Source organism: Girardinichthys multiradiatus, chromosome 4 (assembly GCF_021462225.1).
Source record: "Girardinichthys multiradiatus isolate DD_20200921_A chromosome 4, DD_fGirMul_XY1, whole genome shotgun sequence".
Taxonomy (NCBI): Eukaryota; Metazoa; Chordata; class Actinopteri; order Cyprinodontiformes; family Goodeidae; genus Girardinichthys; species Girardinichthys multiradiatus.
Window position 1 is genome coordinate 44,166,807 of NC_061797.1, and position 22,694 is coordinate 44,189,500.

The following is a 22,694-nucleotide window of genomic DNA, read 5'->3' on the forward strand; positions in this document are numbered from 1 at the left end:
AATCCCTCAAAACTCATGGGGTCTCAGTTTTCCTTGCAATGACTCCACTGTTAACATGGCCTTTACCTCCTTCTTATATCGAAGCTGGTTGTATATCGGAGGCTTCTGTGATGTTTCGATCTTGACCTCTTGTGTGGATGTTCGGTATGAGGGGTTGCTGTAGGTCAGATTGCTCACACCGGGTTCAGCAAATTTAGACTTTTTGTGTCTGTTGGGCAAAAACCAAAAAAATACCATGAATATTTGTTGAGAATCAAAATTATATTTAGTTTATGCATATGCATAAGTTGAGCAATTAGCAGAAGACTGACCTGTAAATGATAAAAGCAGCTATAAGGATCAGAATCGCCAGGATGGTGAGAACCCCACCAATCACATAGCTGATATGAAGTCCTTCTCCTAAAACAGACATATTAAAAATGCAAATATTTTACATTAGCACTGAGGTGTTTTAGTGTTCAGCAATAAATTAAGTGATTTACCATATCTGTTATTTATAAATGGATAAGAACGAAGCACTTAATTCACTACACAACTGTGACTTTAAATATTCAAGAACACAGGCCAGAGTTTGTTCAGGTGTGCAAACTTTCCCAGTCAAATCTAGTTTTTCCACTTGCCAACATTTGTACCAAAAAAATCATTTCTGACATATTTTTAGAGCACATTTTATACAAGTAAAAAATGAGGCCTAAAGAAAGAAAAAGGTATCTTAAAAGTTATAAACAGTCATGGATTTATGTACAGAAAATCTATTAGGTGTTCTTTTGCTGTTATACTCAGTATCACAAACAGGAGAATAAAAATGAGAGTATTGTTTGTAGATTACTACCAGCGTGCAAAGATCAGAAGTGTGTCTTGTCTGTGTACTCACCATGAGGGGCTGTCACCACTGTGTTCATGCAGCCCACGGCGTTTAAATCCTTGTCAGTGCAGCTGGGAAAAATAAGAAGACAGCTCTGCTTGTCGTAATCTTGTGTTGTCACAAAAAAGGCAATGAGGAGGTTTTTCTGTGGAAACCTTTCACAACTGTGTTTCAGCTCTGTAAGTTTTATGATGTCCTTAATGGGACTGTGACAATTCCCCAAGCACTTCAAAACAGCTTAAAACCAAATGAGCAGCTTATTTTAGACCAAAACCAGTCTATAAAAAATGATGTATATTCTCTTTCCTATACATCAGAAAATTCAGCAAAAGTGATTTTGACCCAATGCAGCTATTATCAAATACTTTCACTTCAATTTTTTTATAGAGCCCTGATTGCCACCTAGTGTAATTTCAAAGCTGAAACTGGTTAGATTAATTTCAATTTATATATAATGCATTCAAATTCATAATACAATCTTGTTTTTATGCCTTTAAATGCCATACTGCTATACCAACTATGCTATCTTTCACAACATTTAATGTTTAATTTCATTTTCAAACAAACATATAAACAAACATACTTGATCAGTGAGGGTCCCCTGTGTGGCGGTTCTGTTGGTACGTTGGGGATCTTTTTGGGAACAGGAGTGCTGTTGGCACTTTTGGTGGGAGAAGTGGGGATGTAACCTGGAACTGAACCAACACATATGAGTAAGAATCTGAGTATACAGAAGTCAACTTGAAGTTATGTTCTTTTTTTTGTATCTTTTGGTTATTTAAAAACTATAACCAGAGATTTTGAAACTTTTACACCTGGCATCTTTAAGTCTTCTTCAAGAAAGTTATGTATTAATTGCTGCTTGCTTTATATTAGGATTGGGCAATAAGAGCTTCCTGCAAAACATCATGAACAACAAAATCTTCCTGGCAAAACATTACGAAGATAGTAATGGTTATTTACATAAAGAAAATTACATTACATAATTCTTTGGGGGGAAGGATAAAAACTAAAATACAGTGAAACTGCTTATTATTGAACTTGGTATAATGTGAGCAACAGGGGGTTAACTTAAATAATGAGGAATTGCCACATTAAATCCAGAATATGAATTCATATTGCTGCATTTTTGTTTATCCGATTGATGGTATTTTTCAACTTTTTTTGAGAAGGTTATGTCAAATGCTAAAATATTCCTTCTATTGCCGTTGTAGAATTGAGATATGATTTCTACTGCTCTTATCAAAGATCCAAACAACTGTTCATGACAAAATTACATATGCTTTTCAAGACTCTCAGTTCTAGAATGCTGTGCAATGGTGACGCAAAACATCGGTCAGTGCAAATATTGTTATTCTGATTCTGATTTCAATATGGAATCAGCAAAAACCACTGACAATAAGTTGGATGGAAACTTTCAGATAGTGGGATAGGAAATAATGGCTGATGATAAAATACTTTTCTCAGTACTTTTTTCTTTTTCAATACTAACATAGTACACACTTACATTAAATTACATACTTCTCAGATTACATAGGAACCCTGTACAGTGATGGCCAAACATTAATTTATCTTAATGTTTTTGTAATATTTTTAATATAAAACTGTGGACTTTGTCCTATTGTCCTGTCCTCACAGGTTAGGCAAACTGTTCGGTGGATCTGGTTGCCTGATGGTGTTGAAAAATACTTTTATTATAATTTACTTTTTTTAAATAATAAAAATCAATGCTAAAGTTATGGAAACATGCTTCTAAGCAACACACTGATACTAAAGAACCACAAAAAATTTGCTGTAACGGACTTCTAGATAATACTACATTAAGTGTAAAAACATTTTTCCTCCAAATTTTCTCAAATCCGTGGATAAGAAAATCCTAACCTACAATCATATGTATAAGTCACTGCTGTTTATGTGAGGATTCAGTCCCATGAAGTGTTAACAGAGAACACTAACCAGTAGAACAGGGTCCCCCATCTGGTTCATCTGGGCAAGCGCAAACAAAACTGTTGGTCTTGGCAAAGCAAAGATGAGTGCAGCCTCCATTATTTATTCCACACAGGTTAGTACCTAATTGACAGGAAGGAGAACAAGGGGCATGAAAGAGTTGGATTGGGTTATTTAAAAATAAAATGTCTTGGTTTAGCTCCCTTTATGAGGACACTGCAGTTTGCTTTGTTTTTATTGGAACAAACTATAACCCCTAGGATACAAGAAGATCTCTATATATAAGATCTAAGTAGACAAGAGAAGTGACATTATTTTAAACTAAAACCAAAATATAATATAATATTATATAATATAATATAATATAATACAGGTCCTTCTCAAAAAATTAGCATATTGTGATAAAGTTAATTATTTTCTATAATGTAATGATGAAAATTTAACATTCATATATTTTAGATTCATTGCACACTAACTGAAATATTTCAGGTCTTTTATTGTCTTAATACGAATGATTTTGGCATACAGCTCATGAAAACCCAAAATTCCTATCTCACAAAATTAGCATATTTCATCCGACCAATAAAAGAAAAGTGTTTTTAATACAAAAAACGTCAACCTTCAAATAATCATGTACAGTTATGCACTCAATTCTTGGTCGGGAATCCTTTGGCAGAAATGACTGCTTCAATGCGGCGTGGCATGGAGGCAATCAGCCTGTGGCACTGCTGAGGTCTTATGGAGGCCCAGGATGCTTCGATAGCGGCCTTTAGCTCATCCAGAGTGTTGGGTCTTGAGTCTCTCAACGTTCTCTTCACAATATCCCACAGATTCTCTATGGGGTTCAGGTCAGGAGAGTTGGCAGGCCAATTGAGCACAGTGATACCATGGTCAGTAAACCATTTACCAGTGGTTTTGGCACTGTGAGCAGGTGCCAGGTTGTGCTGAAAAATGAAATCTTCATCTCCATAAAGCTTTTCAGCAGATGGAAGCATGAAGTGCTCCAAAATGTCCTGATAGCTAGCTGCATTGACCCTGCCCTTGATAAAACACAGTGGACCAACACCAGCAGCTGACACGGCACCCCAGACCATCACTGACTGTGGGTACTTGACACTGGACTTCTGGCATTTTGGCATTTCCTTCTCCCCAGTCTTCCTCCAGACTCTGGCACCTTGATTTCCGAATGACATGCAGAATTTGCTTTCATCCGAAAAAAGTACTTTGGACCACTGAGCAACAGTCCAGTGCTGCTTCTCTGTAGCCCAGGTCAGGCGCTTCTGCCGCTGTTTCTGGTTCAAAAGTGGCTTGACCTGGGGAATGCGGCACCTGTAGCCCATTTCCTGCACACGCCTGTGCACGGTGGCTCTGGATGTTTCTACTCCAGACTCAGTCCACTGCTTCCGCAGGTCCCCCAAGGTCTGGAATCGGCCCTTCTCCACAATCTTCCTCAGGGTCCGGTCACCTCTTCTCGTTGTGCAGCGTTTTCTGCCACACTTTTTCCTTCCCACACACTTCCCACTGAGGTGCCTTGATACAGCACTCTGGGAACAGCCTATTCGTTCAGAAATGTCTTTCTGTGTCTTACCCTCTTGCTTGGGGGTGTCAATAGTGGCCTTCTGGACAGCAGTCAGGTCGGCAGTCTTACCCATGATTGGGGTTTTGAGTGATGAACCAGGCTGGGAGTTTTAAAGGCCTCAGGAATCTTTTGCAGGTGTTTAGAGTTAACTCGTTGATTCAGATGATTAGGTTCATAGCTCGTTTAGAGACCCTTTTAATGATATGCTAATTTTGTGAGATAGGAATTTTGGGTTTTCATGAGCTGTATGCCAAAATCATCCGTATTAAGACAATAAAAGACCTGAAATATTTCAGTTAGTGTGCAATGAATCTAAAATATATGAATGTTAAATTTTCATCATGACATTATGGAAAATAATGAACTTTATCACAATATGCTAATATTTTGAGAAGGACCTGTACTAACCTGGGTTGTCAGTGGTCATACTCCCTCACCAGTAGATGGCGCTACATTCGTGTTATATTCTCTGCTGCTTCATCACTTTAGACAAACCAACTGAACAGAAAGATAGCTTTGATGTTTCCCAGGAGATCAAGAGAAATGCCTTACCTGTCTGTCTGTTTGGAGATACCACTATTATATCCATCAGGCCCTCCACATTGGCCAGCACAGTTTCCTTATTTCGGCCAGTGTGTTTATCCACTCGCTGGATGGACTTAGTCTGCCAGTCCGTCCAGTAGATCCAGCGGTCTTGCTGCGAGAGTCGGGAGAAAGGAGTTAGAGGGGAGGACACCGGCTTCGACTGGGGAAACGGGGGAGAAGAAGAGAAGAGGAAAAACACAGACAAGGAGCAAGGGAGGTGAGAGAAGAAAGGGAAGGGAAAGGGGGGAAAGAGGGTGGGAGAGAAAGAGGAGGAAGAAAAATGAGTGGAAGGAAAGTAGGCGAAATGGTTAAGTTGAATGAGTTCGATATGAGCTGGAGGACGGAGAGGCGACAATGAGAATCACACGGTGAGCCGATGAGTCAAAGAGAGCAGGTGAATAGAGGAGGCAGCCACGAGGGAGGGTCAGCCCTGTGATTCTTAGCTGAGCTGAGTGGGTTAAGGAGAGTACCTGTGTGAGGGCGAAAGGGTGCAACACGGGACTAACGAGGATCTGACGCAGCTTTCCAGTCAGGTCTGAGCTCTCAATCCTGTCCAAGTGGGCATCCACCCAGAAGATTCTACGAAGAAAATTAAAGAGTCATAAGGGACACCATGGCTCATTTCTTCTGTATGAGCAAATACCTACAATAAAAATATGAGCTCCAGAACATAGTTACGCTGCATCATAAAATACATATTCATACAATAAAAATGTCTTGAACACTAAATTAAATGTTTAATGGATCTTTATTTATTAGAATTAACCATTAGTTTGTTAACATTAGTATGTAACATCATCTGACTACAGATCTACTAAACAGATTTGTTTGATAAATAATTACAGGTCACACACAGTGCTGTTACATGACACTAGCTTTAATAGCATTGCTGCATTCCACAAATACTATTAACTAGAAATTAAGGAGAAAATACATTTATCCACCATAGCCCCATTTGCAATAAACTGCAATGCATTCTGCCACCTTTCTATCAGAACCAGCATTAACTTCTCTAACACACCAAGTGTTGAAGAAGTATCTCGTCTGTTGAACTGGAACACAAGGGTCAGTTTTGGCTCCAGTCTCCATCACTTAGATAGGCAAAGACCACGACAGACCAGCACCACCCAACAAAGCTGCTGTTTTTGAGATGCTCTGACCAAATACAATTTAGCCCTTGTCAAACTCCTCAAATCCTATGTTCGCCCATTTTTCATGTTTTTAAACACACCCACTTTTCATGACAAAATGTTCACATGCTGCCTCATGTGTGCCTAACATATCTCATAGGATATGTTAGGCACACATGAGGAAGAGATGATTAGTGTTACTCAACTAACTTATCACTCATCAAGATGATATGCCTGATCAGTATGTTTAATTCGTTCAATGGACAAAACTATTGGCCATGGCACAATGAGTTAATATATCTATCAGTGAATTTCTGTCTTCAGTTACACCACTCTTCCACCCTTTGATAAAACCTTTACAGCTGGGTGAATTTAGTCTCCAAGCTCTAAACCAAATAAACTATAAGTAAAACCTTATCCTGTCAAAACACAATGGTCTTGATATCTTCTCAATGAAAGCATGCCTGGACTAAAGACTACCATAAAAGTATTTTATCCATATTTTTTTTTCTAACCTTCTTGTGTCATAGTCTAGCGTGAGACCATTGGGCCATCCCAGGTCAGTATTGATTAGAACCTTTCGATCGGATCCATCAAGATGTGATCTCTCAATCTTCGCAATGTGCCCCCAGTCAGTCCAAAAGAGAAACCTGCAAACAACGGTAGAACTTCATTTTGTGATAAATAAGTAATTTTAGAGATAGAATAGCCCAAATATAATGCAGTAAACCTGCATCCATGTCAGTCATTCATATTTTCTCTTCTTTGAAATTCTCTGTCAGCAATAAGATTGTAGCAACATGGGGGTGGAGCAAGAAGTGTTAGCTATGGGATCTTTGCAAATGAACAAATGCATTTCAATTTTTGTGCTTTGATCAAAAACATTGTCATTACTATACTATGTACCACCTACTTTCTCTTTTTTATTTGAAAGTGAAGCCCCGGTAAGTCTCCACTCTTACCCTTTGCTTGGGAACACTGCAATCGCTCGTGGTTCATCCAAGCTGTTGTTCACCAGGACTTTGCGGCATGTCCCGTCCAGGCGCGCCACCTCAATGGTGTTGCGCCCCGTGTCAGTCCAGTACATGTTTCTGGCCACCCAGTCCACAGCCAATCCATCTGTGGTCTTAAGGCCCTGGCTGATAACTGTTTCCATGCCACTGCCGTCTAGATTAGCCCTCCTAAAGAAGAAACAAACATGTTCTGTAAACTGTAATTAGCAAATAAACCATTAATGACTGAGCTACAGCAACACATCTCACTTCTCCATTTAATTCTCAGTTAGTTGTTAAATAAAAAAACAGAAAGAAATTAGCAATTAATATTTAAACCAAACCATAATGAAGCTTTTCTTACAGAACTTAGTGCATTTTTCACCTGATAACATCCAGGGTGACATCGGTGTAATAAAGTTTTCCATCAACACTGTCATAGTCTAGTGAGATGACATTGTGCAGCTCGGGAACTGGTACATGCACATCGGTGTGGTCGCTGGTGTCCAGGGAGATTCTGCGGACACTGACACGGTTGGAGAAGATCAGGTAGGTCTCTGGAGAGTTGTCGCATGACCTGCCATCTCCCTTGAGCTGAATTCCAGTAGGACACGCACAGGAAGTACCATTAGGACGAGGCAGGCAGAGGTGAGTGCACCCTCCATTTCTCTGGGCGCATTTGTTAAAACCTAAAAAAGCCACAGAAAGAACAGCTCAGAAAAAAGACAAAGGCGCACCCTATAATAAATCAGACGTACAACATAACTTGCATGCTTGCATCTTATTATTCCCGTTTTCCTGCTTATTTCCATTTTAAAATTCCAGACGTTTTCTGGACCATTATAAAAGTATAACAAAAATAAATGACAATGAATTTGTTGCAGATGTTTCTTTAAAAGGTCAAATTTTAAATATGCTGTGGAAAAAAAAAACCAGACTGGACAAAATGGTGGATGGATGGATAAAACAGGTGGAGATGGAAAGCATTCATCTGAGCTTTATCACACAAACCCTTCTAATAATAGGAAATCAATCCACTTCTTATCCTCATTCTCACCAAGTGGCCTCTCTCTGTCCACGGCTTGGATGTCCATCAGGCCTGGCAGATTTCCTCGGACCGTAATGGTGTTGGCCCCGTTGTTCTTGTCAGCTCTCTGGATGCTGCGGCTCTGCCAGTCGGTCCAGTAGATATGAGAGCCCAGAAGGGTCAAACCATAGGGGTGCTGGACAGGAGTCACAAGGGTGTGTCGATTTTGCCCATTTAGGTCAGCTGCCTCAATACGCTACAGTGAGAAGATGGATTAACACTGATACATCAGAAAGAACACAATCAATTCAATTTAGTATATCATGAGAAATCATCAGAAATGTGACCTGGGTGATAAAACACAAGACTTGTACAAAAATGGTAGTGCAGTTAGTACTGACCTCAGTGTGAGCGTCGGCCCACAGTAACTGTGATCCAGCCGTGTCAATAGCCAGGCCATTAGGCCAACCCAGGTTGTTACTTATGAGGACCACGCGGTCCGATCCATCCATAGCTGAGCGTTCTAGCTTAGCATGCTCTCCCCAGTCCGTCCAGTACATGTAACTGAAAAGCAAAAACAAATAGATGGGCAAGACAAAATTAAAAGCATAAATTTATATCACCATCAAAAATTCCAACAAAAATGAGTAAATGCAACAGCAACTGCAGAACAGTTAATAGTCTAGCCATCTCACCCCATCTCATGGTAGAGGGCTATCGCTCGGGGGCTGTCAAGGTTCTGCCACACAAGAACTTTTCTCATTGAGCCATCCAGGTTGGCCACTTCAATACGGTTGATTCCAGTGTCGGTCCAGTAAATCTTCCTGCCAACAGCATCCACCGCCAATCCATCAGTCGTCATCAACCCTGCAGAGAGACAAAGCTTGAGTAACCACAACATGACAGAGTGGAGTTACACCGTAATGTATGCTGTCCGCCTAAACCTGTAGATATGATGTCTTCATGGGCTGTTCCATTAATGTTGGTTCTGCTAATTTTCTTCAGCGTGCTGTCAGACCAATAGACTTTCCCTGCAAAAGACAACACATAAAACACTCCAATTTCTGCCCCACTCAGCAGGTGATTAAGTATTTGGAAAAATTAGGAGGATGTGCGAACCTTCTTTGGGGTCGACGCCAATAGCAATAGTGTTTTTCATTGAGCTATTGACAGCCAGAACCACATCAGCAAAATATGGAATGTCAAGAGAAACCATCCTGATGTCCGTCCTCCGAGCAAAGATCAGGAAGCTACTCATACCTGCACACACATGGCAGTTCTGATATCTACACACTAACAGGGCTGACAGAGTTTTATCTAAAAAGTCATAAGTTGTGAAAAAAATAACATATTTATTATATGTCCTTTTTAGAATGTAAACAGAAGGTTTTCTGTACCAGGTGTGCAGGTCTTCCCGTCGCTCTGTAAATTGATCCCGGTGGGACAGGCACAGCTGGAAGCTTTGGGAGCAGGCGCCAGGAGGCAGAGGTGGCTACATCCTCCATTATTCACTGCACATGGATTATGCACTACAGAAAACACACAAGACGACTCTGATCACCCACTGACCTACTTGTTATGCATTCTCAGCAGAAAAAAAAACTTGAATTGCGGTGATAACTCCAGGACAACTTTATTTCAAACCTCTTCTGGTCTGCAGTGGTCTTCTTTTGGAAATATTAGACACAATCACACATTAGAGAGGTTAATACCAGTAATGTATTGTTCTTTAAGTTTGCTTGGAATTTGAATTTTTTGCAAAGTGCCTTGAGGCGACGTGTTGTTAATTGGCGCTGCATAAATAAACTGAATTTGATTTAATTCACAAGCAGGGAATTTGGATAAGAGCACAGCACAAATTAATAAAAAAACAAGACAACACAACAGAATGTGTCATTATGCCATTCAAAGTCTGAATTATAAGCAGGAACCTTCCTGAAAAAATGTTTTTATTTTCTCTGGTCACAGGTAAAATTGGCAAAAGTGATTATTAAAATAAAAAAATCATCGAAAAAGAGAGAACTGCCCAAAATATTGAGTCTAATAGTTTTTAACAGATTGTTCTTTAACTGTTGCTCCAACACTGACGATCCCGAAAGGCTAACAAGCCATTTAACACAGCTTCAACTCACACCCTAACTTTGCAGCAATTGTTATTAAAGAGGCAAAATAATAAGATTCCTTAATAGCATCATGCAGAAATGACATAGTTGACTTCCCCTCCAGATAGACAGACTGACCCGGTTCCCGGTTCCGGTGGAACATGTGAATATCCATAAGATTTTCCAGGTTTTCAGCCAGTGTGTGGCGCCCCAGTCCAGTGAGTTTATCAGCAGTCTGGATGCTCTTGGACTGCCAGTCTGTCCAGTACAGCTTGTCCTCATGTACAGTTAGCCCAAATGGGTGAGGCAGTTGGCTGCCTATCAAAACCTGAAAACATGTGGGGCTTAAAACTTTCCAAACAGGCCAAACTACTGACATTACTAATGATAGTAAAATAACTTATGTAATAAAATTATATGAAATTATACATTTTCTGAAAAAGACATATGTTACCTGTCTGTCAGAACCATCAAAGTTGCCATATTCAATAGTTTTCATGCCCGCATCGGCCCAGTACAAACGTTTGGTCTCGTAGTCGATAGCGAGTCCATTGGGCCATGTCAGGTTGGATGAGATTATGACAATCCGATTGGAGGCATCCATTCCTGCACGCTCGATCTTTGGGTTGGCTCCCCAGTCTGTCCAGTACATGAAACTAACCAGACAGAAAAACATTTAGGAGGTCTATATGATATCTGAGCTAAAATGAAATGTTTTAAAACCTGGTTAATGTTCTTACCCTCCAGTTGGGTCAACTACAATGTCTCTTGGTCGGTCCAGGTTCTCCCAGATCAGCACAGTTCGCATGCTGCCATCGGCATTAGAAACTTCGATACGATCCGTACCTGGCACCAAAACGAGCACAATATTTTTTTCCATAGAATGCACACTAATGCTACTGCTTCTACATATTACATGAGAAATTATCTGCTACATGAGGCATTTTACCGGCGTCAGTCCAATAAAGTTTATTCGTCACCCAGTCAATTGCCAAGCCTGCAGGGCTTTCCAGGCTTGTATCCACCACCACCTAAAAAAGAGGAAACAAAAGTCTGAATTTTTCCTTCTACTTGAAGTGTTGCAACACATTTTCCATATCAAAAAATTTTATTCTTTTCCAGACTAGACTTTCTAGCGTTCCCTTTCCTTGTGTAGCCCCTCTTTAAACTGTAAACACAAACGTTCAATAAAAATGTATGACAGATATTTCTAAACTGGTCTAAATTAAACTGTGGGACCTCAAGGATGGATCGATGGCCAAACAGATGGACATATGACCAGATAGATGGACATTTGGATGGATAGATGGCAGGTGAATGGATGAACGGCGGGATGGATGCAAGGATGGATGGATATAACTTTTTCTGGAATAATTATTTTTCTACGCACTTTTTTACTTTTTTACCCAGACAGGTAATTCTAGACTATGTATTAACCATAAACTTGGCCTACAGATTAAAATTAGGTATTAAAATCCAACATGAAATATTCTTTTGTCTAGACTTAAACATTATACTTCAGGTAAAATTAAATCTTAATATCACAGCCACAATTTGGGTCAGTTGATGTAATGTCAGAACACCTCCAGCAGATGGCAGTATTGCATACATTTAATGCAGTTATCTTCTGGAGCTGCTCTCATTGACTGTATTGTTAAGAGCGAGAGACACATGTGGAGAGTTCAGTCAGACTGTAGATGTCACTGACCTCCTGCTTGTTGCCATTCCACAGAGCTCTGTTGATGGAGTCGGTAGTGACGTCTGTCCAGTAAATGTAGCCGTCTTTGTCATCCCAGTCCACCGCCACGGCATTGCGCACGTCGGCCAGGGGGATGACATCATCGGACATGTCTTCGGTATCAAAGCTGACGCGTCGGATGTCCGTCCTTCGGGCAAAAAGCAGGAACTTGTCAAGACCTGATTAAAGACCAAAGGTCTTCTGTCAGTCTTCTAGGTTTAACAGTGAGGTCAACAATACACATAACAACAGCATTGCCACATAGACATATAGCAGCTCTTAACAGTAAGATTAAATGAAATAAACTGATTAATAGCACAAATCATAATATAATTACAGAAAAATTACATAAGATGTTTCTCATTCAAGTTGGGAAACTGGGTAATAGAAAACAGAAGCTTATTTAAGTAAAATGTATTTCAGGTCAGCAGTTATTGGCCTACATTGAAATATAAAATGTTTATCATAGGCTGAAATAAGTAGATATCTTATTTTGTGCATGCTCATTTGTTCTCTGAAATTTCATTTCTTGAAGCAGCTCACACCTCAGCTCTCAGGCTGATTCACTTATGTTATCGGATTACCTCTCATCTTCTTATTTAGATTCAGAGTGTTGACTGTTTTATTACAAAAGTGTCAGGAGGCAGAGGCGGCAAAAGACTGCAACAGCTATGGTGAATCTTATTGTTATTATTTGTCCCCTTCCATTTAAGATTAAATATTTCCTGGGTAAATTCATCAATTTGAACACAATCTAGTTTTAGGTTTAGAAAATGTAGATTTTGGTGGTTATAAAATAGTTACTGGTAAAATTCAAAATCATATGAAGCACATTCCACAATTATTGGTAGCCCTAGCAAAGATGTGTAAAATTAATTTTTATGAAAGTAACAAAATCTCACACTGAAAAAAAAATAGAGAAAAAGAAAAATCAACCTTTAATTAAATGTATTTAATTTTCATAATGATACGTTTCACAATTTTTGTTTTTTTGCTTTTCCGTGTTTATCTGACCATATATTTTGGATCATTTTCCTGCTGAAAGACCTAATAATGACCTATTATCAGTTTTCTTGCAGAGCAACCAGATTTATTATTAAACCCATTATGGTATTTTTAATTATTCTTGATGCTATGTAAGAAAGGAAGAGCAATGTGGTCATAGCATCACGCATCCCCCACCATACTTAACAGTGGGCAGCAGGTTCTTTTCTACATACAGTATGCATCTTGTATTATCCATCAGGCCTACCTGGAGTGATTGACAAAAAAAGGCTCAAATTGTTTTGACCATAGATATTAGAAATCTATGGGTCAAAAGATGGGGACTTGGTATCCTGCAAGAGGCAATTTATGCTGCAGTTCACCAACAATGACCTTTATAGATAATAGATAAACTTGGGACCTCTTCTAGACTTGGCTTTAAGGGTGTAGCTATTTTCTGATAAAGTTAAACAAACTTTTGCCTAACTGGAATGACATTTCCTTTTGTGTTTCCTATTTTAAATAGGGATTAGAGAGGTTGGCCTTTATTTTACATAAGTAGAAGTCCCAGGATTATTAAATAAATGTTCCTTGACTCACTGACCATCTTAAAAAAAGTAAATTATTACATATCAAATGCTTTTATTACATTTATTTTCTAGGAAGTGATCGGAGTACAAGTAAACGTGTTGCTGGTGTTATTGGAACTGTCAATTATTTCCTAATATGGGACAGGTTTTCCTGCTATTTAACTGTACTCAAGTTAATGTTTGGCTTTTTCCACAATTTTCAGTGAGATTAAGAAGCTGTAACAATAGAACAGGAAGTTGTGCAAAACATATAGTTGTTAATTAACTCACTGTCAGCACATTTGTAGTTGTCCACTTTTTTGAAGCCAGTGGGACAGGCGCAGGTGTAGGTTTTGTTGCTAGGGAGACACAGGTGGCTGCAGCCTCCATTGTTGGATCCGCAGCGATTTCTGCCACCTACAGGACAAGAAATCATACAAAGGTCCTATTACAATTTTCTGAAATTTACCAAAACCACTCACAGTTTCCTGTTGTGGTATTATGATTGATGCAAATCTACCTATTGGCAGCAAACAAATAGTATACTTTGCGATAATGTCTTTGCTTTACACCTAATGTACCATAACTGAAAAATGTCAAAGACTAGTTCCTTTCTGAATGATGTTGTGCATCTGGATTCCATTGGAGCTTCACATTGTCTGATCTACAGGGGTTGGACAATGAAACTGAAACCCCCGTCATTTTAGTGTGGGAGATTTCATGGCTAAATTGGACCAGCCTGGTAGCCAGTCTTCATTGCTCTTACTGGTGCAATGTGCAATCAGAGTGTGAAGGTTCAATTATCACGGTAAGAGAACAGTTTTGCTCAAAATATTGAAATGCACACAACATTATGGGTGACATACCAGAGTTCAAAAGAGGACAAATTGTTGGTGCACGTCTTGCTGGCGCATCTGTGACCCAGACAGCAAGTCTTTGTGATGTATCAAGAGCCACGGTATCCAGGGTAATGTCAGCATACCACCAAGAAGGACAAACCACATCCAACAGGATTAACTGTGGATGCAAGAGGAAGCTGTCTGAAAGGGATGTTTGGGTGCTAACCCAGATTGTATCCAAAAAACATAAAACCACGGCTGCCCAAATCACGGGAGAATTAAATGTGCACCTCAACTCTCCTGTTTCCACCAGAACTGTCTGTTGGGAGCTCCACAGGGTCAATATACACGGCCGGGCTGCTATAGCCAAACCTTTGGTCACTCATGCCAATGCCAAACGTCGGTTTCAATGGTGCAAGGAGCGCAAATCTTGGGCTGTGGACAATGTGAAACATGTATTGTTCTCTGATGAGTCCACCTTTACTGTTTTCCCCACATCTGGGAGAGTTATGGTGTGGAGAAGCCCCAAAGAAGCATACCACCCGGACTGTTGCATGCCCAGAGTGAAGCATGGGGGTGGATCAGTGATGGTTTGGGCTGCCATATCATGACATTCCCTTGGCCCAATACTTGTGCTAGATGGGCGCGTCACTGCCAAGGACTACCGGACCATTCTTGAGGACCATGTTCATCCAATGGTTCAAACATTGTATCCTGAAGGGGGTGCCGTGTATCAGGATGACAATGCACCAATACACACAGCAAGACTGGTGAAAGATTGGTTTGATGAACATGAAAGTGAAGTTGAACATCTCCCATGGCCTGCACAGTCACCAGATCTAAATATTATTGAGCCACTTTGGGGTGTTTTGGAGGAGCGAGTCAGGAAACGTTTTCCTCCGCCAGTATCACGTAGTGACCTGGCCACTATCCTGCAAGAAGAATGGCTTAAAATCCCTCTGACCACTGTGCAGGACTTGTATATGTCATTCCCAAGATGAATTGATGTTGTATTGGCCGCAAAAGGAGGCCCTACACCATACTAATAAATTATTGTGGTCTAAAACCAGGTGTTTCAGTTTCATTGTCCAACCCCTGTATATTCAGTCTTTAAGTTCTACACTAACATGAGCTGAAATGACTGACAGATCATCATCTAAAACAAAAACATCAGTTCCTGACCTCCCCGTGGCGATATAGAGGCAGCTTACAGTTCATTTCAGAGGCAGACTATAACAGCGTTGTTATCAGAACAAAAGCAAAAATTTTCTCTTGGCTGCATGTCAAATGCAACATGGTTTGTTATCAAAGAACACAAGTCTTTGCTGTTATGTTGATGAAAACTTCTCAACCGACCAGTTCACCACATAATCTAATCCTACTGCAGAAAATGTTTATTTTAAACGAATAAGACGAGGTTTGTCATCTGTGCAACAATACCCCACGACTTGTTTCTGTGGATGGAAGATGCTTCATATATTGTTATTTTTCAATTTCCATACTCTGAATTACAATACATTTGCTTCATATCATGTTTAAAATTGTAAATAGGGATCTCTGTAAAAATGAAATAATGCTTTTAACTTAAATTCATTAAAAGGTGCAGCATTCAAACTTGGCAAACAACTGGGTTTTGCTGAATAAATAACATCTAGTCTTTACTTGACTCTGCTCTTCTCCGTTTCTTTATGGAAGGCATCAAATGTATCTCTCCAGTTATTTTAAATAAAACATTTGTTAGTCTTTAAGAGTAGCTGACTCACATGCAGTAAAATGCAAGCACATCCAGATCGGCTGTCACAACACAAAGCACGCAAGCTTGAATTTCTATAGAAAGGAGGCAGTGACTGTGTTTTCCAGCATTAGTAATGTCATAAAAATACCTATTTTTACATCATAAGTATCTGGTTTTCCCAGTTTGTTATGGTTGAAATTGTAATACATTTATGCTTTAAATAAAAACAGTCACAAAATATTCAAGACCAAACATCATATTTTAGAACCAAAAAACAATTAAATCATGAAACGTAAATAAATCTCAATCATCCATTGCATTGTTTTTTAAAGCAAATAAGAAATAAAAAAATTTGCTTTTCTGACACAAACGCCACATTTTAGTCATGTTGTCTAAAATAGGAAGTCACTGTCATGATGATGATATAATGTTACCACCCCATCTGGAAACCTAACACACGCTGGCTGTAAACAGAAGAGAGATTGTTACATTTTAAGGGGGAATATATTGAAAGGGGGTGTGGCCGCTTGTTGGTGACAGAAAAAGGCCAAGTGAACACATTTGCAGAAAACTTGGATAAGATCCATTGAACAGGTGAAGAGGACAGATTCTTCCTCACCCACCAGAAACAATCTCTCTGTTGAAAACACTTTTTGCCCACGATTATTTAACAATTGGTATCTTGGATTTAAGGGAAGAACAAAACTATTTATGCCATGGCTATGACAGAAGGCTCTTGCCGGGAGTCAACAATCAGTCCACCGACACAATCGCGTGTGTGGGATGCGGACATAAGATTTATCATGTAATAAAATGCTGTGTTTTACAAGGAGGTTTACATTTTATGTTCCCTCTGTCGATATAAGGCTCCTGCTGACGTTTAACCGTTTTATCCCCTTATAAAATGAATCAATAACTGCTTTCTTCAAACATTCCGGAATTTCTACCTGTGATAATCAGCTGCAGCAGAATAGGGTTTTCTCTGAGTTTGAGCCAAATGAAGGGTCAATGTTTGACAACAGCTGAGTATTTTAACTCTGCCTCTAAACCCCCATGTTTATCATTAGCTTTAAGCGAGTTTTTAAAGCCATGTTACAGGAAAACTCAGAGACTGAGTGGCATGTTATTACAACAATGACAGATCATGTAAGAAAAGCAAAACTTCCAAAATCCCTGGATAGCTTCCCCTGTGGGGAGAAATTGATGAACTGACACTTTAGAATATCAGTAAAACAATGCTTGTCAGAATTGGACCAAAATATGTAAAGGTTAACCTGAATGCTGCCAGATTTTGACTTTTTAAATGACAGTGTGCTTTACAAGTGTTCATAACATCACTTTTAAATTCCTGGGTATAGGGAACTGGTTGGTTAGGTCTCCAAGATTGCGCTCTAAAAAAACATTTTGGCTGTGTTCCTCCTTGTCAAGGGATAAACAAGCATGTAAATCTTCACTATAGGAAATTAATTTCAGTTGTAGGCTTTGCTATCAATACATTCTTTGTCGGTGGTGGTCAACGTCTGGATTTGGTGTTGCAAAACATCTTCACTCTCCCCACAACTTCCAGTTGACCTCTCGGCTGCCTTGAGCTCCCTTTTATAATTTTATGCTGTTTAACATACTGTATTTCTTGATTATTAATTTTGAAACCAGTTTCACTATGATGACGAACAAGTCAAAAAACAATTAACAAGTCTAAAAATGGCAATATATACTTTTAAACCAGCAGTGTGGGGTCACAAATTGCTCCCTTCTAATCTCATTAATAAATCTGACTTCTCTTCAAGTTGCAAGTTAAAGCTGTTTGTTCATATTGTGAACATACAGTACAGACCAAAAGTTTGGACACACCTTCTCAGTCAAAGAGTTGTCTTTATTTTCATGACTATGAATATTGTAGCTTCACACTGAAGGCATCAAAACTATGAATTAACACATGTGGAATTATATACTGAACAAAAAAGTGTGAAACAACTGAAAATTATATTCTAGGTTCTTCAAAGTAGCCACCTTTTGCTTTGATTACTGCTACGCACACTCTTGGCATTCTGTTGATGAGCTTCAAGAGGTAGTCACCTGAAATGGTTTACACTTCACAGGTGTGCCCTGTCAGGTTTAATAAGTGGGATTTCAAGCCTTATAAATGGGGTTGGGACCATCAGTTGTGTTGTGCAGGAGGTGGATATAGTACACAGCTGATAGTCCTACTGAATAGACTGTTAGAATTTGTATTATGGCAAGAAAAAAGCAGCTAAGTAAAGAAAAACGAGTGGCCATCATTACTTTAAGAAATAAAGGTCTGTCAGTCCGAACAATTAGGAAAACTTTGAAAGTGTCCCCAAGTGCAGTCGCAAAAACCATCAAGCGCTACAAAGAAACTGGCTCACATGAGGACCGCCCCAGGAAAGGAAGACCAAGAGTCACCTCTGCTGTGGACGATATGTTCATCCGAGTCACCAGCCTCAGAAATCGCAGGTTAACAGCAGCTCAGATTAGAGAACAGGTCAATGCCACACAGAGTTCTAGCAGCAGACACATCTCTAGAACAACTGTTAAGAGGAGACTGTGTGAATCAGGCCTTCATGGTAAAATAGCTGCTAGGAAACCACTGCTGAGGACAGGCAACAAGCAGAAGAGACTTGTTTGGGCTAAAGAACACAAGGAATGGACATTAGACCAGTGGAAATCTGTGCTTTGGTCTGATGAGTTTGACATCTTTGGTTCCAACCACCGTGTCTTTGTGTGGCGCAGAAGAGGTGAACGGATGGACTCTACATGCCTGGTTCCCACCATGAAGCATGGAGGAGGAGGTGTGATGGTGTGGGGGTGCTTTGCTGGTGACACTGTTGGGGATTTATTCAAAATTGAAGGCATACTGAACTAGCATGGCTACCACAGCATCTTGCAGCGGCATGCTATTCCATCCGGTTTGCATTTAGTTGGACCATCATTTATTTTTCAACAGGACAATGACCCCAAACACACCTCCAGGCTGTGTAAGGGCTATTTGACCAAGAAGGAGAGTGATGGGGTGCTGCGCCAGATGACCTGGCCTCCACAGTCAACAGACCTGAACCCAATCGAGATGGTTTGGGGTGAGCTGGACCGCAGAGTGAAGGCAAAAGGGCCAACAAGTGCTAAGCATCTCTGGGAACTCCTTCAAGACTGTTGGAAAACCATTACAGGTGACTACCTCTTGAAGCTCATCAACAGAATGCCAAGAGTGTGCGTAGCAGTAATCAAAGCAATAGGTGGCTACTTTGAAGAACCTAGAATATAAGACATATTTTCAGTTGTTTCACACTTTTTTGTTCAGTATATAATTCCACATGTGTTAATTCATAGTTTTGATGCCTTCAGTGTGAATCTACAATATTCATAGTCATGAAAACTGTTCAGAGCTTTACCTTCAGGCCGCCGTTACATAGCACTGTTCACTAAAACCAGCCGCCACAGAGACAGTTTCTTCCCCCAGGCTGTTTCTCTGTTGAACATTTAATAGAGTACAAAACAACAGCATACAGATGTTGCAAATGCACCTTTTTATTATATATGTGTATATTGTACATTGTAAATATGTATATTCTGTAATACAAAAACAAAACCAAAGAGCAAAGTGTACCGGAGTCAAATTCCTTGTTTGTATGTACAAACTTGGCAATAAAGCTGATTCTGATTCTGAAAATAAAAACAACTCTTTGAATTAGAAGGTGTGTCCAAAGCTTTGGTCTGTACTGTATGTTAATTAATAAATACTTATATCTGACCTTAAAGCAATGTAAAACGTTATTGACCGAAAAGGAAAAATATAACAGTCATTCTGGATGTTTTTGCAATTTCTTGGTGCTTTTCATTATAGAATTCACATTTCTTATTGCAGCTATAGTGCAAATCACAAACAGTCCCTGTTTCAAAATTAAACGGGTTCCATCAATGCAAACAGCACCTTAATCTAGCTGACTTGATCTCCCTGTGTTTTATTATGCAACCTGTTAAAAGACACACATGCAAACATCTGTGTTAAGCTGTGTACTGACCGGCAGGCTGCCTTTGCGGGTGCAGTGTGTGGATATCCATGGGGAAGTGGAGCTTATTGCGAATGACCTCCAGGTTTTTGCCAGTGAACTTGTTGGCACTGTTGATGCTCTTGGTGTGCCAGTCAGTCCAGTAGAGGCTGTCCTCAAAAACTGTGATGGCAAATGGATGGGGAAGGCCTAAATGGAAAAAAGATTAAGTTAAAATTGCTAATGAAAGAAGCAACAACCATCGAAGCACATTTTCTAATAAAGAAGGACATTTGTAAAAAGTTATTCATAAAAGTACACAAACGCAAACATTAAGAATGACACATTCTTAAGGGGTAAAAATAATTATTTGGGTTGGCTTAGCACAAAACAGAATAATGCTACACTTGGCTGTTTCCATTAAAACACTAAATATTCCCCTAATAAGTGCTGCTGTTTTCACTGAGGTGATGCTGTTCATAGAACTGCTTTCAATTACTCATCTGGCCAATATACTCTTCTCATCTGGCCAACAGCTGGTTTCGTCGTGGCCAATGGATCCAAAAACAAAGGGCACTCATATCATTTTCCATGCATAATACGACTTCTCTGTCCAAAATCTGACAGCAAGATTAAAAGAAACATTAAAATTAACACAATAAGACAAATAATGGCCAGTTTTTTTCTAATTCTGCTAGTGCAGTCTTATAGAAGGACTTAACCCCAAAGCAATAGATCCCAGATTTTCTCCACAGTCTACAAGAAATGCATACATTTGATTCAGGTTTCCATCATGGAACAGACACATGTGGTCCAGTAAGTTGGGTTATTTGGGCCAGATGATGGTCTACATCATGGGTCCACAAACCCCGGACTGAATCAAGACCCAGTGAGCATTTTGTCCAGACTGCAAAGCATTTTCTTGTTTACTATGTAGATATAGACATTGTTGGGTGGTGTGTAAGGCCAGTCTGTGTTATATGTTCTGAATCAGTTGGACTTATAAAGAGTGGAAATCTAAAGAGACATTATGAAACTGAACATAAGAACTTCAACCAAAGCTATCTGCCTGGGTCTGACGGTAGGACAGGGAGAGTAAATGAACTGAGTGGACAGCATGAGCGAGCTACACGGCTGATAACAGTCTCCTACAGCACAACACCAAGCATACGAGAGTACGCTGCGAGTTCAGTGGATTTTAGGAAAACACAAAATGCCTCTCACTGACTGGGAAATCATCAATGCGTGCTTGGAAGCTGTGGCAGAAACACTTGGGCGGAAAAGAAGGACAACAACTTAAGGCAAAGGTTAAGCAACTTGCTATGTCTGCCACAAGCACAACAAGAAAAGCAGAATTCTTCTACCAAGATGTACAGACCCAACTCGATTGTGCCATTCAAAGGGCGTTTAAAATTGGTATTTTAATTGGATTGCATTTTCTGTTCAGCAGATGATTTCATGGGCATATGAATAATTGATCAATAGTTAAAAAGCAAAAACTCTAGTGTTAATTAAATGTCAAATAAAAATGACAGAAAATATTTTTGTCGGTTGATTTGAAATCTTCAGACCCCAAAGTGTTTGGATGATGGAGGTAGTTGACCTCCTACTATTTTAGTTGGGGACCCCTGGTCTAGGTGCTAGTTAAGGCATGTAAACCATCAGTATTTTCAGTCCATTATTGTTTACACATACAGTGGCTTTCAAAAGCACGTGTGCCCCTATAAACCTTTACCAAAGCTATTGCTAAAAAGAAATCCTGTTTGCAGTTTACCTAAAGCTATATAGGGAGGGACAGCAAACATGTCGACAAAGGTACTCTGGCCAGATGAGAGCAAAATTTAACTTTTTGGTAAACATGCAAAACACCAATTCCATAGTGAAACACTGTTTTTCTTCTCCATCCTAATTCTCCTCCAGAACTGCAGGTGAAGGAGTTGGATGAGATTGCTAGATGGATGGAAACAGTGATTTCTGCTTCATAGAGCTGCTGCGGTGATTGAGGTGGGCTGGTGCTTGACTTTTCAAAACAACACTGCTTGTTTAATTACAGTGTTTTACAACACAACATAAATGTCAATTGGTAAATGGCTAAATGAGAGGAAGACAGCAATGATAATGAGCAACAAGTAACAGAATTACTGTGTGTACTCGAGTGTAAGCTTAGCAAGACAACAGTTTTATTGTTTCACTTGGCATGTTTTTGTAGTACAAACTCTAATTTATCCACCAACAATACACATGCATGTACCTAATTAACTTCCAGATTACAACAAAATACCTTTGCTTCAAAAGTCTTTGTAAGCAGGTTTAAATAAAAAAAAAAGTTATTTTTAAATCAATGAGTCAAGTGAGCAAAGGTAACAAAAGCGCATCAATACATTTTGCTCCCCTAACCTCCTCAAACAGGTCCAGGTGCATGTGCAAAGTGTTTATTTTCTGATCTTATTGCAGCATAAAGCAGAGAGCAGCGCACCCTCATTCCTCCTGCTAAGTAATTAGCATCTATGAAGGCACCTGGTTTTGACACAGTCACCTTGTTTCTTATCCTCTCCACGCGCTGCTATTCCAGGACAGCTGGAGGAGCAGCTGCATGTG

General features: G+C 39.6%; 1 protein-coding gene across 1 annotated transcript in view; it reads right to left on the reverse strand.

Moving 5' to 3' along the window:
* The window catches only part of lrp4 (low density lipoprotein receptor-related protein 4), a 140,336-nt gene that overhangs the window by 4,275 nt on the left and 113,367 nt on the right, over positions 1-22,694 (reverse strand). The window contains exons 15-37 of the mRNA XM_047362906.1: positions 20,130-20,306; positions 13,810-13,935; positions 11,936-12,144; positions 11,177-11,258; positions 10,968-11,073; positions 10,682-10,883; positions 10,366-10,555; positions 9,523-9,654; positions 9,245-9,385; positions 9,070-9,156; positions 8,821-8,992; positions 8,527-8,689; positions 8,156-8,381; positions 7,484-7,787; positions 7,069-7,287; positions 6,622-6,756; positions 5,447-5,555; positions 4,944-5,088; positions 2,822-2,935; positions 1,449-1,560; positions 875-936; positions 312-399; positions 67-208 (exon numbers count right to left, since the gene is read on the reverse strand). Coding sequence (XP_047218862.1) covers positions 67-208; positions 312-399; positions 875-936; positions 1,449-1,560; positions 2,822-2,935; positions 4,944-5,088; positions 5,447-5,555; positions 6,622-6,756; positions 7,069-7,287; positions 7,484-7,787; positions 8,156-8,381; positions 8,527-8,689; positions 8,821-8,992; positions 9,070-9,156; positions 9,245-9,385; positions 9,523-9,654; positions 10,366-10,555; positions 10,682-10,883; positions 10,968-11,073; positions 11,177-11,258; positions 11,936-12,144; positions 13,810-13,935; positions 20,130-20,306 — 3,443 coding nt within the window. The remainder of the gene's footprint in view (positions 1-66; positions 209-311; positions 400-874; positions 937-1,448; positions 1,561-2,821; positions 2,936-4,943; positions 5,089-5,446; positions 5,556-6,621; positions 6,757-7,068; positions 7,288-7,483; positions 7,788-8,155; positions 8,382-8,526; positions 8,690-8,820; positions 8,993-9,069; positions 9,157-9,244; positions 9,386-9,522; positions 9,655-10,365; positions 10,556-10,681; positions 10,884-10,967; positions 11,074-11,176; positions 11,259-11,935; positions 12,145-13,809; positions 13,936-20,129; positions 20,307-22,694) is intronic.